This window comes from Osmerus mordax, chromosome 3, assembly GCF_038355195.1.
Source record: "Osmerus mordax isolate fOsmMor3 chromosome 3, fOsmMor3.pri, whole genome shotgun sequence".
NCBI classification, from domain to species: Eukaryota; Metazoa; Chordata; class Actinopteri; order Osmeriformes; family Osmeridae; genus Osmerus; species Osmerus mordax.
In genome coordinates, this window is record NC_090052.1 from 2,080,408 (window position 1) to 2,098,208 (window position 17,801).

The 17,801-nt window shown below is 47.0% G+C and overlaps 2 protein-coding genes and 1 long non-coding RNA gene across 3 annotated transcripts in view; 1 reads left to right on the top strand and 2 right to left on the bottom strand.

Annotated features, from left to right (window-relative positions):
- Positions 1-15,167, bottom strand: part of LOC136938120 (GTPase IMAP family member 8-like) — a 261,770-nt gene extending 246,603 nt beyond the window's left edge. Inside the window, 2 exon segments of the mRNA XM_067231372.1 lie at positions 13,614-14,318; positions 14,941-15,167. Coding sequence (XP_067087473.1) covers positions 13,614-14,318; positions 14,941-14,950 — 715 coding nt within the window. The 5' untranslated portion in view covers positions 14,951-15,167.
- prr15la (proline rich 15 like a) lies at positions 7,526-7,861 on the top strand. Its single transcript, XM_067232489.1, has one exon. It carries the CDS (start codon positions 7,526-7,528, stop codon positions 7,859-7,861), a length of 336 nt encoding a protein of 111 aa, XP_067088590.1.
- Positions 10,905-13,051, bottom strand: LOC136940372 (uncharacterized). Its single transcript, XR_010876386.1, has 3 exons — positions 12,919-13,051; positions 11,609-11,685; positions 10,905-11,431 (listed from the first exon to the last, which is right to left on the bottom strand). It is a non-coding gene; the product is annotated as an uncharacterized lncRNA (long non-coding RNA).
- Positions 15,168-17,801: the final 2,634 nt, after the last annotated feature.

A 17,801-nucleotide genomic window follows, 5' to 3' on the forward strand; every position in this document is an offset into this window, starting at 1 on the left:
AGCACCCCAACCGGACTCCTCGTCATGCTTGCTGTGGACATTGTACACCACTGCCACCTGCTGTCTCGTTTGCACATAGCCCGAGTTGAGACCTCTGCAGAGATGAATGAACCAGCGAGCAAGTCTGCCAGCTTGCAATACTGCAGAGTCACCACACGATAGCACTCTCACCGCTGATTCTCTCTAACCAGCTCTAGAGTCAAACACAGTGTGTGTGTGCCAAAGAAAGCCAGTGGAGACTGCAGCCCTCCAGGACTTGGATCGTGGCCCTCCTCCAGGGGGCTGAGGGCCAGGGCTGAGCCCAGGACAGAGAGACACCTGGGGGGTGAGGGGCGGCAGCACCATGCTGTCCTGCTCCAGATGGCAGGAAAGACCAGCGTCTACAGGTCTGGCTGGCAGCACAGAGAGAGAGAGAGAGAGAGAGGAGAGAGAGAGAGAGAGAGAATGAGACAAAGAGACAGGGACAGTAGAGGGAGAGAGAGAGAGAGAGAGAGAGAGAGGAGAGAGAGGGAGAGAGAGAGGAGAGAGAGAATGAGACAAAGAGACTGGGCGAAGTAGAGGGAGACAAAAGAGACAGAAAAAAAGACAGAGACAAAGAGAGAGGTGGAGCGGGAGGAAAAGAGAGAGAGAGAGAGAGAGAGAGAGAGAGAGGAGAGAGAGAGAGGGTGGAGAGCTCGTCGTGACCAAAGGGAAAGGGACAGGTGAAAGGAAGAGAAGAGAGAAGAGGTTTGACTGACATAATCACTTCAAACGTTGGCACCAGTGTGTGCACCAGCAGACACAGACTGACAGAGGTTCCACAGGGTGCTGGCAGAGGGCATGGCTGGCAGTGGGCATGGCTGGCACTGGGCATGGCTGGCATTGAGCATGGCTGGCAGTGGGCGTGGCTGGCTGTTGGCGTGGCTGGCAGTGGGCATGGCTGGCAGTGGGCATGGCTGGCAGTGGGCGTGGCTGGCAGTGGGCGTGGCTGTGGGGCAGTGGGCATGGCTGGCAGTGGGCATGGCTGGCAGTGGGCATGGCTGTGGGCCAGTGGGCGTGGCTGGCAGTGGGTGTGGCTGGCAGTGCGCATGGCTGGCAGTGGGCATGGCTGGCAGTGGGCATGGCTGTGGGCCAGTGGGTGGCTGTGTGCTTGGTGTTGGAACACAACATTGCCCTCTGCTGGGTAAATCCGGCACCTCCACCAGCATCATGTCCAAGCATGGCAGTACTGTCTCACTGAGCAGGCATATCAGAGCCTGACAGAAGACTAGCGAAAGGCCCTGTTGAAAGCAATGATTGCAGGTCATCTACGGTGAGTATCGACCTGAGGGAATCTGTCACAAAGCCGTCAACTATCTGCCAGACCTTTTTGTGATTGAACCGGGGTGATTTGGGCTATCTGTGATGAGACAGTTTTGTGGCAGGCACCTGCTTTGAATACACATTTGAGTGTGTGACTGCTTCAATGTGTCCCTGCATGTTCACAAACAATGGTCCTTTGTGAAGGCGACATGGCCAGCCTGAGCCCCGTGGACAGTCATGCCGTCCAAAAGCGTTCGAAACACGATCAAATCGATTCACGCTCGCTACAGACCTGAGAGGACGACCAAAAGCAGACTATAAAACGATTATTTAACATTGATATCAAATTGCAAACTTTCAACACATCTTTGAACATTATACAAAAGAGTGGCCTGGTCTTCCTTGTCTACCAGAAGAGAAATGTCTGTACAAGGCTATCTTTGTAGGTTTCTTCTTTGTACCGCTGTTGTCCTTATCCAACCGAGTTGTGAATTCCTCCCTCCGTTTTCAGAACTGTGATATCCTTTCTGTTCCCCACATTCAAACTGAACGAAGGAAAAAATACTTTTAGGAGTGCTGCCCCGTCTGACCGGAATTCTCCTCGAGCGAATCTGAAATGACTAAACTTGGTGTTTAAGGAATGTTTGAACGGTATTACTCATCAGCTGGAAGATGAATCGATGTTTTGTAATGTTTTCAGTATTGTAAATGTCTGTTTTTCTGTTTGTATTCTGTTTCTTTCAACTAGGCTGTGTACTTCCTTCTGACTTACCCAGCTGCCCATCTTGGCCAGGACACTTCTGTAAAAGAGATTTCGAATCTCAGAGAGCTCGTCCTGGTTAAATAAAGTTAATAATAATAATAATACACTTAGACATCCTTGATGACAGTAGCTTATTACACCACCTTTGCCTTTCAGAGGTCTGGCTTCCTGTTCCAGGCCAGGGGATTCTGGGAAACGGAGGCAGGTGGGGGACAAGGCCCCAAGCTGCCACCAGTGTCCCCACCACCACTGAGACACTCGTTCGCCCCCCTGTCACACATCATCGTGTGACCTCTCCCCACCGCCCCCCCTTCCCTTAACGTGAGCGTGTGTGTGTGTGTGTGGGCAGGTGCAGGGCGTGTGTGTGTGTGGGGAGGTGCAGGGCAGGGTATCCACCCATCGGCTTGCTTGTGAGCCCAGTGTTGGTGGTAGGAGATAGCGTTGCTGGGTGTTCAATAGAGGGCCTCTTACAGCTCTGTTTGTCGTTCCTGTCTCTCCCATTCTCCAATAAAACACTAATGTCCTCCTTCACACACCAGGTCGCTCCCCATCCAGAGGGAGGGAGGGAGGGAGGGAGGGAGGGAGGGAGGGAGGGAGGGAGGGGAGGGAGGGAGGGAGGGAGGGAGGGAGGGAGGGAGGGAGGGAGGGAGGGAGGGAGGGAGGGAGGGAGGGAGGGAGGGAGGGTGGTCGATGCAGCCCAACTGAAAGCTCAGTGCTTGAAACGATACTGGTACAGAACAGGATCATTCTGGGTGAGAGAGAGGGACAGACTTTCACACCCCCGAGCTCTAAACGGTCACCAATTCCCTCCTTCTCTTCCTGAATGATGTCAAAACAAGCAGGTGACTTCTGGAGCCGCGTGTAGTCACATGCGACCCGATGGTGGTTAATGTTCTAACCCCGTGCCGGTTTAGACCTTGCCTGACCGCTGTTCTGCATGGAGCGTGTCTCGCTTAAAGAACCGGGCCCGGAGACACGCTGGAGATATGAGAGTGGGATTGTTGGCAGATTTGCATGAAGTAATCCTCTCTCTCCAGTAGGGGACTCAGTGTCCTCCATCTTTAATCTGTCCTGTTGTCCTGTCTGAACGGCTGTAGATCAAACACAGATAACCATCATCTTCCTGTTGGGCGGGTTCCTTGCCAGGGCACAGGGTTTCAAACACAGGCCTTTATGGTTGAGCCACCATCCCACCATGGGCCTTATGGACTGAACAAACCCTGAAAACATCCTGCATTCAAACTGTGTAGCCTGGCAACGCTATCCTTTTATGAGGATGGGGCGGGCCCTGGGAGATAATTCGGCATAAGTGACATTATGCCTCACAAACAATATCGCTGCTTGTTTGACAGTTCACCAGGGGATGTTTGAGTTAGTGTTTGTGGTACCTCTGACTTGCTGAGGCATCAACACCATGACCGTTTAACATGATTTGATGGCGTGTGTGTGCGTGTGTGCGTGTGCATGGTTGTGTGCGCGTGTGCGAGTGTGTTTTCCGCAAGTTGACATCGTCAACAGGAAGTCTAGCTCTGATGACCACACACACCAGAAACTGACTTCTTAACAATGTCCTGCAGGGCTGGGGGTTGGGTAAGAGGTAAGAAACTCAGTTAGACATTAACTCTTGCCCTAGTTGCCAAGGGAGGAACAGGAATGTCTGCTGAAAAGATGAATATCAATATTAGCCAAATATGACAAGCCACATCTGAAGTGAACCTCAAGGCCACTCCTAGCTCTGCTCTGCCCACAGCAGACTTCAGACGCGCAGCAGTCGGAGTGTGTGTGTGTGTGTGTGTGTGTGAGTGTGTTAAGATGAACCACAGACCTGTAGTCGAGTGGAGCTGAGCTAGACTGTGTCACCCTGGTTTTGTTTACCCACAGGTGGAGCCTGCATTGTTCAGTGGTGTGTGAGTGTGTGTGTGGGGGGGGTGGGGGGGGGGGTGGCGTGCGTGTGTGTGTACATTGAATGTGTATGTGTGATAGTGGAAGGAAAGAGAGAGAGATAAGAGGAGGGAGAAAGAGAGAGAGACAGAGAGAGAGAGAGAGAGAGAGAGAGAGAGAGAGAGGGAGGGGAGAGAGAGAGAGACAGAGAGAGGGAGAGAGAGAGAGAGAGAGAGAGAGAGAGAGAGAGAGAGAGAGAGAGAGAGAGAGAGAGAGAGAGAGAAAGAGAGAGAGATGAGAGAGAGAGAGAGAGAGAGAGAGAGAGAGAGAGAGAGAGAGAGAGAGAGAGAGAGAGGGAGGAGGGACAAAGCCGGCACCTGTGCTGCTGTACCTGCCAGTCTGACAGAGAGAGCAGAGACCACAGAGAAGGACCAGAGAGGACAGTCAGGATCTCCCAGCTGTGAAGGACTGTGTCAGGGGGTGGACATGGCTGTTATCTGACCGCTCGTGAAACCTGTGCATTGGACTCTCAGAGCAAGGATTCTCGCTTGGGGGAGGAAGAAATTACCCAGCACTACACTTGTACAAAGGTGAGGATGTTACACATACACACACACACACGCGAACATAATACACACATCATGTCCATGATACACACATGGAGCCTTTATCAACTGTCTATTTGGACATGTTAGAGATGACTGTATCTACAGCAGCAGTGAAGTGGAAGGGGGATATGAACCCAGACTCTTGTACTCTGGGCCTTGAGTACCAGTCAGAAAATAAGTACCTTTGGACACACAACTATTTGATCTTTTACACAGAACAAACACAGCGCTGTTGGCACACACACGCCACACACCTACAACGCTGAACCTCTCTGAATACCTCTTTAGTAGGTCAGAGTGCACATATCCCTGTAGCTCACTGATACAACAGTACAGACATGAGTTATTATTACAGCATCTCTATACTCTTACTGTCTGGACAGATGTAGAAAGAAACGATAACCACTAAGGAAGGAAGGACCACATCAGGGAAGAGGCTGCAAATCCACGAGTCATTTCAACATTGTCCTTTTCACGGTCCATTTGTCATCCTATTTGAAGGATGGGAAATGTTCCATATGTAGCCAATATGGAACATTTCTGGTTCCTAGTAACAGGGCTATGAGCAGTTCTAGGTGAGCAACCTCATCGTCTATTGTGACCAGTTTGTGCATCTGACAATAAAAAGACTTGAACAGTCAGTCTGTGGCTGACCTGACAAGTAGCCTGAGAATTAAAGGAAAACCTTCCTGTTTCATGGCAGGAGAAACTGCTGATTCAGCTGGGGGAGAGTTGGGTTGCTTTCCTGATGGTTTGGTTTATGACAGTCCCGTTTTGATTGGCCAGTCCCTTGACATGGCAGAAAGTTTGTGCTTCTGAACCTAGTTCTACTGTAACTGAACCAGAGTTCTACTGTAGCTGAACCAGAGTTCTACTGTAGCTGAAGAGTGCAGGGCTGACAGGGCAGGGGCAAGTCAGGGCTGGGCAGGGCAGGGTAAGAGATGGTGATCAATTGCTATGTATCACTCAAACATGCATTAGCAACAGAAAGTACAAATAAATATGTGTATATTACATGTAATCTTATTGGTTACAGGGTCCAGGCTGGTTTCAGCCAAGCGAATGCAGGAAGCACTAGAAAAAGACTCAATCACCTGTCATGGATGAATGAGAGAAAAAAAAAATCTGTCCTGGTTCTTGTTTGGTTACTAATAAAAGCCTTCTGCTATCTGGTCAAAAGTCACCAGAAAGACAAGCCTGAAAGATCATTAGCATATTCTATGGAAATTGTCCCCGGCGTTGCCAGGCAACCAGTTGGAAACTGCCCACTCCCACCTCCTACTCCAGAGACAGGCACAAAGCCTTTATCTGAGAGCAGTGTGTGTGTGTGTGTGTGTGTGTGTGTGTGTGTGTGTTTGTGTGTGCGTGTGTACATGTATGTGGGTATGTATGTCCCTGTGATCTAACATCATGTACGTTTCACGTGTCAGGTAGCTTGCGCATCACAGACATGTCTGTGTTTGTGTTGGGTCCACACCTTGGTGATTGTTTGTGCATGTATGTACGCTCATTCCATTCATGTGGAGAGGTTGGGTGGACTACAAGGTTCGTGGTTCTTCTTTGAAAGCAGACAATGCAGAAAACCAGTTTTCCTTGTGCGACGTGACATACAAACAACACGAATCTCTCCAATGAGTATTGGTCAACAGAACACAGACCCTGAACTCACCCAATAGGAGCATGTCCATTGTTCCGCTTTAGAAGAGGGCTGTCCAGCTGTTCTCTCATAGAGTTGCTGCCCCTGCCTGTTGTCTGTCCAACTCCGGATATAAAAACATTTCAAGCTGCTAATTATTGGCATGACGTGAGCTTGATGTGGTAGGAGACCTACGGGGACACTAGTCGGAGGGTCAGAACGTTCTGGAGCATTGCTTCCTGGTCCGGACACCCCAGGTGACCCATTACCTGTCCTCCCTGTTGTATCTGTCACTGAGGTCAGGCTGCGGCTGAAAGAAATCTGGCTGGTGAAACCCATCAACCATTCAGGGGAGGGGGGGGGGGGGCAGTGCCCCTGTGACAACAAGCTTGGGGCCTTGGGGGAACCCTTGGGGCCCCCCTAAATGTAGAGTCTGAATCATTATAAACATGGTCCCCCCCCCGTTCAAAGGGTCTAGAACCTCCCCTGTCAAAAGAAAATGAACGCCCTTCAGAGTGAAGTAGACAGCATACCGTCTGAACTCCAGCAAGGTGACCAGAAGCCACCACAAATGGATCAACCAACTGTCGCCAGCTCTCAATCGTTGCAAACATCAACAATCTCATGAATCGTGAATTGAAAACAAACATGTACTTTTCCACCGTTTGTCGAGAATACGTTTTCGCAAAAGGTGCTGGGTCTCGCGTTCCGACGGGGGTTCCAGTTCTGGTGGTTAGGAAGGCTGCAGGTCGAGTCCTTCAGGTGCTGTGTGTGCGTGAGGGCCTGGCCGGCTCACCCTGGGCTGAAACCTGAGCGTGAGGGTTTAGCTGCCAGGGTGTTTAGCCTGGCCGGCAGCAGGGTAACCCAAGCACCTCCAGGGCCCTCCGTACCCCCACCATATGGCGCAGATCGAGTTCCAATGAAATATTCAGAAGGTCTCCCGTGCCATCAGACATGGATATAGTATGTCCATCAGAGCTGGTCACGGCTGGGACTCTGGTGTCACTGTTTTATGGGAAGGGGCGTGTGTGTGGTTAAATACAATGACTGTGTTCAATACATGTCGTTGTATTTAACCATATATTTCCCATCGTACCATTTCGACGATGCATTTAACCAACGCATCATCTCCTCCTGTTTTTACACTCTCATACCAGGTTACCTCTCACACCTCCTCATCCCTCCAGCCCTCCAGCCCTCCGTCCCTCCACCCCTCCAGCCCTCCATCCCTCCAGCCCTCCAGCCCTCCACCCCTCCACCCCTCCAGCCCTCCAGCCCTCCAGCCCTCCATCCCTCCAGCCCTCCAGCCCTCCAGCCCTCCAGCCCTCCACCCCTCATCCTCTCTCCGTCCTGGCCATGGCTGAGCCTTCCCCCGGCTGGTGGAAGCTCACCTTCCTGCGCAAGAAGAAGTCGGAGCCCAAGGTGCTGTACGAGATCCCCGCCGAGTACGGCAGCAACACGGGCCACGGCGGCGCCCCCGCGCCAGCAGAGGGCGCCGCCGCGGAGGACAGCCAGTTCAACGCGCGGCTGGAGAGGATCGTGGACAAGACGGCCACCAAGGGGCGCCACGTCAAGGTGTCCCACTCCGGACGCTTTAAGGAGAAGAAGAAGATCAGGGCCACGCTGGCGGAAAACCCCGATCTGTTTCCCGGCCACGAGACCAGCGATGAGAATCTCAGGGCTGGGAAATGAGGGAAGGCCGACACACACACACTCTGTGTTGTAATGAAAACACACTCATTCACACTCACACACCCCCTGTCAGACGTGATCTTGATGGGCAGTTCATACGCAGAGTGACTAAACGGGAGAGAGAGGATGAGCCTGTGCTACAGTCTAGTCGCAAGGTCGCTCGTTTGTACAAAGTAATAAGTAATATATGAATTGGTAATGGATAAGCCTAATGTTCAGCACAGCATCACTCTTTAACCTGGAGCAGGATAATGTTTGGTAGTAGGCCTAAGCTGTGGAAGCCAACATTTGGACAGATGAAGGATAAGCTGATTTAAACTGTACATTGGCCTGAGATTACTTCCCAACTGAGTTGAGCTGGTTAAAAATATGTTTTGTAAGGTTTTTGGGGGATGTATACCTGTGAGGGACTAGATGTCACGGCGTAAGGCTACGTAAGGAATCACGTAAGGATTTGGTTGCTGATGTAAAAGAAAAGGACTTTATTGTGATTCAACTGCAAGTGTTTTAACTCACGGCATCTCTGCCTTTTCACTGTTGGTGTAATGCTTTAGAAAGATCCTTTGAATGAACAGACAGATGAAAAAGCCAAAACAAAACTACAGTGGGACTCATTTCCTACAAATCTCAAGTCTTTTAACTGTAAACGCTCTGCTACTTTATCTATGTTGACTTTCAGTATCACTGTAATATTCATATTTGATCTAATTGAAAAGTATATTTTGAAAAAGTTTGTAAAATTCATAGGTACTGTTCAGATTGTTTTATAAATAAAATGTATGTCTGATTTTATGTAGGGAACAGGTTGTGGACTTTGTCTTGTGTGCTGTTTTTAAGAAAAGGCCTATTTAGTGATTGTCCTATAGCATAGGGACCCAGCGGTGGATTATTGAGGATGGCATCTTTATGTCTTCTATCTACCTTCTCGTTACTTTGATATAGCTCAAAACGTTTGCTCCACAAATGTTAAAACTAGAGAACTTAATAACAATAAAAACATGTAGAAATATTTTGAAATATTTTGAAATACAAGAAATGCAACAAAAAAATACAAATGTTTACAGTAAATACAAAATAATTAAAAGATGTACACTAGTTATAATAAAACATTACTCTGTGCTAGCTCCCAAGAAAAAAAAAAAAAAGAGTAAACTAAAATTTTTGAGTCATATTTCGTAATTCAGTTCAGCAAATATGACAAAAAGTGCTTCTCAATAACACTACCTACAAACTGACATTTCTGAATAAACATTCCGTTTGTATTTGATCATGAAATGCAAGACCTGTTAATGTTAATTGATGTACAGCTCTGGAAAACAATTGAGAGATCACTGCACCTTTTTCTTTCATTTAAAAAAAAGTTGAGAAGGACAATTTTGAGCGAGGAACAGAAGGGTACCACTTCAAATGTTACCCTTCTGTTCCTCACTCAAAATTTTCGTCAAAATCAGTAGGCTATATGATACTAATGACTATAACATCTACACAAAATCTAGTGATCATGGTACCATTAGGGTTAATATTATATAAACATAAATATATTATAAGGCAAATCATAATTATAGACATGCATAGGACATGTGTATTGTGTAAGCCTATGTAACATAAAGGTGGGTGCATAGGCAATTCTAGGTTTTTAAACTGGGGGTGCAAAGGGTAGTGATTTTGTATTAATTTTTTTGCTTACAAAAACATGCTCAAAATTAATACTAGATCTTAACATTTGAAAATTGTTATATGATAGATGATAGAACACATACAACTCTGAAATCACTTTAAAAAAATTAAAAAGTAAAAACATTTAATCCCAACAGTAGGGGGTGCAATTGCACATCGCCTTTGGGTGGGTGACTGTCACAAGACTCGTGTTTTTTATGAATTCCAGGGTAGGATCCTAGGAGGAGAGGGAGAGAGGGGAGGGAGAGGGCAGAGAGAGGAGAGGGAGATAGGGGAGGGAGAGGGCAGAGAGAGGAGAGGGAGAGAGGGGAGGGAGAGGGCAGAGAGAGGAGAGGGAGAGAGAGAGGGGAGGAAGGAGTGGGGAGGAGAGGGAGAGAGGGGAGGGAGAGGGCAGAGAGAGGAGAGGGAGAGAGAGAGGGGAGGAAGGAGTGGGGAGGAGAGGGAGAGAGGGGAGGGAGAGTGCAGAGAGAGGAGAGGGAGAGATAGAGAGAGGGAGAGAGAGAGGGGAGGAAGGAGTGGGGAGGAGAGGGGGAGAGGGGAGGGAGAGTGCAGCGAGAGGAGAGGGAGATAGGGGAGGGAGAGGGCAGAGAGAGGAGAGGGAGAGGGCAGAGAGAGAGGGGAGGAAGGAGTGGGGAGGAGAGGGAGAGAGGGGAGGGAGAGGGCAGAGAGAGGAGAGGGAGAGAGAGAGGGGAGGAAGGAGTGGGGAGGAGAGGGAGAGAGGGGAGGGAGAGTGCAGAGAGAGGAGAGGGAGAGAGAGAGGAGAGGGAGAGAGAGAGGGGAGGAAGGAGTGGGGAGGAGAGGGGGAGAGGGGAGGGAGAGTGCAGAGAGAGAGGAGAGGGAGAGAGAGAGAGGGGAGGAAGGAGTGGGGGAGAGGGGAGGGAGAGTGCAGAGAGAGAGGAGGGAGAGTGAGGTTCCTGCATTTATATATATTTATTTAATTAAGAAACATATATGACCAGGAGAAAGGGACACTAATAAATATGTATGCTCAAGGTAGTTTTATTGGCCTTATATAACAATAAAAAGGTGCTATGTGGATCAAATGCAATTGTCTTAAGTTTTCTGGTCTGCATTTGAAATCAGCCACAGGTGACGCTGGGAATGAGGAGACTGAGACAGAGGTGGAGGTAGCTGTGACTGTGGTGACAGAGTCCAGTGCAGAGATGATGACAGGTGCAGCAATGATACTGCGCACAATAGAGTATAAGTTAACACTATACATCTAATGTTGTACACAGCCATCGAAAGCACTGCTCATTTATTATTATATAGTGTGTGAATTTGTGTTTGGGAACTGTACACGCTCCCAGTCCAACCCTGATGTGATGTCAGTAGCGTCAGAATCAATCGAATCATCGAAGCAAAGTTTGTTTGTATTTGTTTATTGTGTTTACTGGAATACAGTCAGACCATATAATTGTTATAGTTATTAACCCGTGGCTAACAAGTGAAACATATTTGGAAGTTAATTTATAGGCTATAAAACATACAAGCTATAGCACAAATGAAAATGATTAACAATTTACGTTATGCTATGTTAAGAGTTTTATAAGGACTGCAACACTCTAATCAAAACTTAATACACACATGACCTATGCAGTTTTTGTCAAGCTCTTTCTTGGAAGTGGGAAATGTTCATGTCCTTTCCCAGTAGGGTTGCAGTAGTAATGACATGCCACTAGAGGCTGCTATATAATACATTCTAGGTTGTGCCTCACTTTGAACTCCTTTCCATAGTTGAAGGGGAAGCCTTTGGCAATGTGTTGGTACCAATGCCATGTCCCTGATTGGCAGGAGTTGAACACCACCTTCTTCTGTGTATCTGCATAATCGAAGCAGACGTCCATGTGCAGAGCAATGTCGTCCACACTGTGACCAACGTTGATGGAAAATCTATTGAAAGTGAAAACATCATTAAGGAGGCCGACATCATGGTTGTTACAGGTTGTACATTCTTCACTATGTGCCAATGCTGAACCAGTCTGTTGTGTCTGTGTCTGTTGTAAACGTATACAGTCAATTTTGAGTCTGGGAGTCAGGTCAGCAACACATTTATCTTCAGTTACTCACCTATCGCAGTTTGGGTTGGGGACCCCTGTGACGGTCAGGATCTGTCCCACCTTGAAGGAGGTTCTCACCTCTAGGTTCTGCATGGTAGGAAGAGAGAGACAGAGAGACAGAGTTTTTCAATGGTTAGGAATAAACCGGATATCGTCAGGCTTCAGTTGGGCTGCTACTGGACATCAGTTGAGTTGTTACTTGAGAATTATGACCGTTGTTAGCAAAAGGAATTGCAAAAGGGCGATTCTGGAGTTTACATGAAGCTAATAGATAGCCTTTAATGTGAGATTGTAGTTTGTGCTTTGATAACAGTAGTATACAACAACTCAAGGCTCAAAGCTTTTAGGCCGGTGCATCCAATAAAACATTGCCTTTCAATGTAAATTTCCTGTACTTTTAAGGATTAGTAAAAAATTCCTATATTATTTACAGAATTATAATTTTCTAACTTGCCCATGGTGACAAAAGAATTTCAGAAATTACAGGGTGATGTCGTAAAGATTATGTCACATTTTCCTGTGCTAGTTAACAGCTAATGCAGTATACTATATGTGACACAAAGAATTGTGGGCTTCACCTCATCAACAATTACTGGAGTCGTTTGTACTTCTTACAGGTTATTAAACATAATTACAGTTTCTGTTTTGTAAGCCTGGCACATATTGTACGGTATATGTGGGTTTAAAGTGTGCCGAGTATAGCACCAACAGCTGGTGGAGAGATAAGAACTTTACTGTTAACAGTCAAGAGACTGGCATCCTTTGGGTAATCTTTCTGCCTATATCATTTAGTTTGCTTGCAGTTAGCATCCATGCTGGCTCCACATTCACTCAAGCTCAGCATACTATACGATACAGTACTGCGTCAGAAACTAAAAAGCTTATTCGTTATGGACATGGGCTTTAAATAGAAAAGTATTCATTCTAATAGATGCCCCACAAATATGTCCCTTCTGGTGTTACTGATCAGTGTCCAGTGCTTTCCCCCAGGTGGGTGTCCAACTGACTAGTTTATTGTTGTTCATTGGTTCAGGGGGAGCTGTCCTTGTTAACCTTTAGAGGTAATTTAGAGGAAATTTCACCCAATGTAATGTTTTTTGACGGATCAATATTTTTTGGCGTGATGAGAGACATCTACAAAGTCAAGTGGATTGAATATGGCCCGTAGATCGCTTTATGCTACTCATGATTATGAATAAACAAAATGTACACAAAGTTATTTGTTTTAGTAGCGCTTTTCATGACTAGCCAGGTACACGGGTAATCCCTTCAGGCTAGCCTGGGGGGTTTCCAACCCACACACTCAGCAACGTTGATTACCCTCTCCAGCAGATCATCCAGGACGTAGCCAGAGCTCCTCAGAGACAGGACATCAGATCTACCATCTCTCCACTCTGTAGAGAAACACAGCAGGTCAGACCAGATACTGGGCTGGTTAGATTCCTACTCAGGGAACACATATGGAACATTCAACTGACTGAAGGACAGACATACAGAAAAATAGACAGACAAGTAGGCTGCAAGCAGGTAAAGTATCTAGACAGACAGACAATATACACATATATAGCACAATCCTCAGCTCTGAGAGATGGAGGGAGTCACCTGTCAGAGAGAGAAAAAGAGAGAGAGAGAGACAGAGAGACAGAGACAGAGAGAGGGGAAAAAATACATGCATGAGACATATTGAGAGATAAAGTGAGATAGAGGACTAAGGGCAAACATGGATTATATTTTCTTTGTGAAGTTTACAATAATCTGATTTTACAGGTTGTTTGACTGAAGCATCTACACCACATAGTAATAATGTGAGTTGCAGAAATGTTCTCTGCTCAGATAAACGTATCCTTCAAAAAACAACAATGTACTGATATCTACATTATGCACAATTTTGTTAATATATAATTGAAATTAAGTTTGTCATATTCAAACCAGTCTATAAATATCCAGTATACTGCATGTCACATTGATTAGGCTATTCACACCAAGACTCTGGGTGGACACTGAAAGAAACTCACCCATTAGTGATCTGAGAGTCTCTCTCTGTTCCTGCACCTTCATCAGCCTCTGTTGTGCTCTCTCTTCCTCTGCCCTCCTTCTCTCCTCTATCTTCTCCAGGATCTCTCTGTCCATCTCATAGTGGCCTCCTATGTTTCCTGCCACCATCTCCTCCACCTTGTCCAACAGCTCAGTGACCTGAGTGTCATCACCCCTGTTCTTATTGTTGAGGACATGATACCTGTCCCCACATTTCTCAACAAGCCACTGGAGGGCCTTCCCTTCTGTCTCAATGTGCTGCTCAATGGTTGTGTCTCCCAGACAGTCCCCATAGGTGAACAGCACTATAGTGTGACTCCAGACTCTCACACTGAGAAGCTGCAGGTGTCCCTCTACTGATCTTCTGTGTTCCTCTAGGAATGATCGATCCAGACGTATGACCATGAGGAGAGTGTGGGGTCCTGGAGGACACAGAGACACACTGTGTACTATCTCCTGTTTAACCAGCTCAGGAGTACTCTCTACAGGGAGATTCCTCCACCATCCTGGAGTGTCGACCACAGTGACTTGCCTCCCTGCTACTTCTCCCTGTCTCTTCACACACTGAGCAGCTGTCCTCAGGTCAAACTCCTCTCTGCCCAGGATGGTGTTTCCTGATGAACTCTTCCCTTCAGCTTTCCACCCCAGCAGCACAATCCTCAGCTCTGAGAGATTGAGGGACTCACCTGTCAGAGAGAGAAAGAAAACGAGAGAGAGAGAGAGACAGAGAGGGGAAAATATAGATGCATGAGACATATTGAGAGATAAATTGAGATACAGGACTAAGGGCAAACATGGATTACATTTTCTTTTTGAATTTACAATGATCGAATTTTACAGGTTGTTTGAGTGAAGCATCTACACCACATAGTAATGTGTGTGAGTGAATGCGTCACAGCGATTGTAAAAAATTGTAAAGAGCCGAAGTTACACGAACTCGAATTTTTTGCCCGTGGTATCCTCTCTGGCTCTGCTTAAGCAAATGGCGAACGACGACGAGACTTATTCACGCCCAGTAACCCCTTAACCCCTTATGAGTATCTGGCAGTTTTCAGAAATAAATGTTTGGGCCCGTTTCCTGTTTATCTGTACGAACATTTCATAAATGTGTGTGAGTGAATGCGTTTCATATGTGTCTATACGAGCATTTCACATGTCTATGTGGCTGTGAGTTTTCAGCAGTATGAATGTGTGTGTGAACGTTTCCCATGTGAATGTGTAGGCCTACGTGTTAAAGTCAGTCTTAAATATTTCCAAAACGGCCGCTCAAACATGATGGACTAAAACATTGAAAGGAAGACTGTTTACCTGAAGCCATTGTTGATAATCCTTCTCGCGTCTTTACTCCTGGAGAGAAAGGAGATTAGACAGGGTCTATGTATATACATATATATGTATAGGCAATGTAAAACATGGCAATAGGAAATGTTATCGTGGTTTCACCTCAACCTAGGCTAGGCTACTTGTGTACTTGGAATAGGCCTACCTCAAACTATCTCTAAGATCAAGCATTTTCTACCCATATTGTACCCTATTATTCCCGTTATTTAATTAGCCTATTTGGTAAATCTGGTTAACAATTTTTCAAAATGTTCAATAGACTTTTAACTCTATGATTCCTACGTGTTAAAGACAATCTCAAATATTTCCAAAACGGCCCTCAAACAGGAAGGAAGACTGTTTACTTTATGCCATTTTTGTTAATCCTTCTCGCGTCTTTTACTCCTGGAGAGAATGGAGATTAGACAGGGTCTAAATATATGTACACGTATATTTATATGTAAAACATGGCAATAGGAAATGTTATCGTGGAACGTTCCACCTCAACCTACTTAAGCTTGAAACTCACCCATTTGTGATCTGAGAGTCTCTCTCTGTTCCTGCACCTTCATCAACCTCTGTTGTGCTTTCTCTTCCTCTGCCCTCCTTCTCTCCTCTATCTTCTTCAGGATCTCTCTGTCCATCTCATAGTGGCCTCCTCTGTTTGCTGCCACCATCTCCTCCACCTTGTCCAACAGCTCAGTGACCTGAGTGTCATCACCCCTGTTCTTATTGTTGAGGACATGATACCTGTTCCCACATTTCTCAACAAGCCACTGGAGGTCCTTCCCTTCTGTCTCAATGTGCTGCTCAATGGTTGTGTCTCCCAGATGGTCTTTATTGGTGAACAGCACTATAGTGTGACTCCACACTCTCTCACTGAGAAGCTGCAGGTGTCCCTCTACTGATCTTCTCTCATCCTCTGTGAATGAGGCATCCAGCCATATGACCAGGAGGAGAGTGTGGGGTCCTGGAGGACACAGAGACCTGCCTCCCTGCTACTTCTCCCTGTCTCTTCACACACTGAGCAGCTGTCCTCAGGTCAAACTCTTCTCTGCCCAGGATGGTGTTTCCTGATGAACTCTTCCCTGCAAGTTTCCCCCCCAGCAGCACAATCCTCCGCTCTGAGAGATGGAGGGAGTCACCTGTCAGAGAGAGAGATAGAGAGAGAGAGGGAGAGAGAGAGAGAGAGAGAGGGAAAGAGAGAGGGAAAGAGAGAGAGAGAGTTAAATACAACTGCTGATGAAGAACAGTGTGTTCTTCATCAGATAACATATTATCCTGTTCATTTTTACAGGTGACATGGTGCAATGAAAACCTTCAAATGTAATCGTAACAACTGCTAACATGATGAACTTCCTGGTTATGTTGAAGTTTTTTAGGACTGAAACACTTCAACGAAGACCGTTTACCTGAAGCCATAGTTGATAATCCTTCTCTCTATACTCCTGGAGAGAATGGAGAGCAGGCAGGGTCTAAAAATATAAAACATGGCAATGCAAGGTCATTGTGGTCTTACGTCAACCTACCTGTAACCTACTTAGAATACATGTCAACCCTTAAACTATCTGGTTTGTTATAGTTTGTAATAGTCATTGTTATAGTTAATTAATTAATTCGTAAATCTGTTTAACAATGAATTACATTTTCAATCTACGTCTAACGTACATATACTCACACCATGCAGTCGAAGACTAGCAGACGACGAAGGAAAGACATTGTCTTGAAAGTGAACGTTTAATACCAAAGTCTAAGCGAGTACAGTGGGGTCAAGGTACATTGCATGATAGGACTGATGAGGGCGTTTACTGAGACAACGTGACCTGACGCTGGTCTTGGCAGTGGAGACATGCTGTGTGACGGAGCTCACTATGTACTGATAAGGTCCATGAAGCTTGAAAGGCAACATAAGTACAAGAATCTGCACGGTGCCACAGCTAATGCTAATGCTACAGCCATCTCTGCTGTGGACAACCTCAAGAAGGGCCGATATTGTGGCTTTTCTCATGGGCGGGGAGAAGAACACAGCCCAGCCTATGGAAACATATGCAGATCTTGTGGAACAGCTAATCACTTCACAAGGGTCTGCATGAAAAGCAAGAGTAAGGAGGGTGAAGTGCACTCCACTGAAACAAACACAGATGAAGGGAACAACAGCAGTCAGGACGTTAATCCTAGCGAGTGTATAGGGGCAATGAGGGTGGTGCAGGGCCAGGAAGAGGTGGCTGAAGCCCCCGTTTGGGGTCTCCGTGTCTCCAGAGGTGCGTCAGAGGAAACAGCACGAGCTGGTGGTGGAACCCACAGCAGATGACATCCTCGTGGTGGGCTGTGGGGACAGTGACGAAGAGGCAGAATGTGACCACAACACCAAGCTGCTGGCCCTGAAAACTCTTCAGTTGAAAGTGCCAGAGGTCTGCTTTCACAGTCACATCTTGTTCTCGGACTGAAGGCAGATCCTGAGAAAGGGAAGGCTGTCGTGCCCCTCCCCCATCTGACGTGAAGGCAGAGCAGCGCTTCGTCTGATTGGTCACCTACCTGGCCACCTTCCTACCGCGGCTCTCTGAAGTGTGTGAGTCACTGAGGAGGCTCATGGACAAGGACGCATTTAATTTAACATTTAATCCCAACAGTAGGGGGTGCAATTGCACATCGCCTATGGGTGGGTGACTGTCACAAGACTCGTGTTTTTTTAAGAATTCCAGGGTAGGATCCTAGGAGGAGAGGGAGAGAGGAGAGGGAGAGGGCAGAGAGAGGAGAGGGAGATAGGGGAGGGAGAGGGCAGAGAGAGGAGAGGGAGATAGGGGAGGGAGAGGGCAGAGAGAGGAGAGGGAGATAGGGGAGGGAGAGGG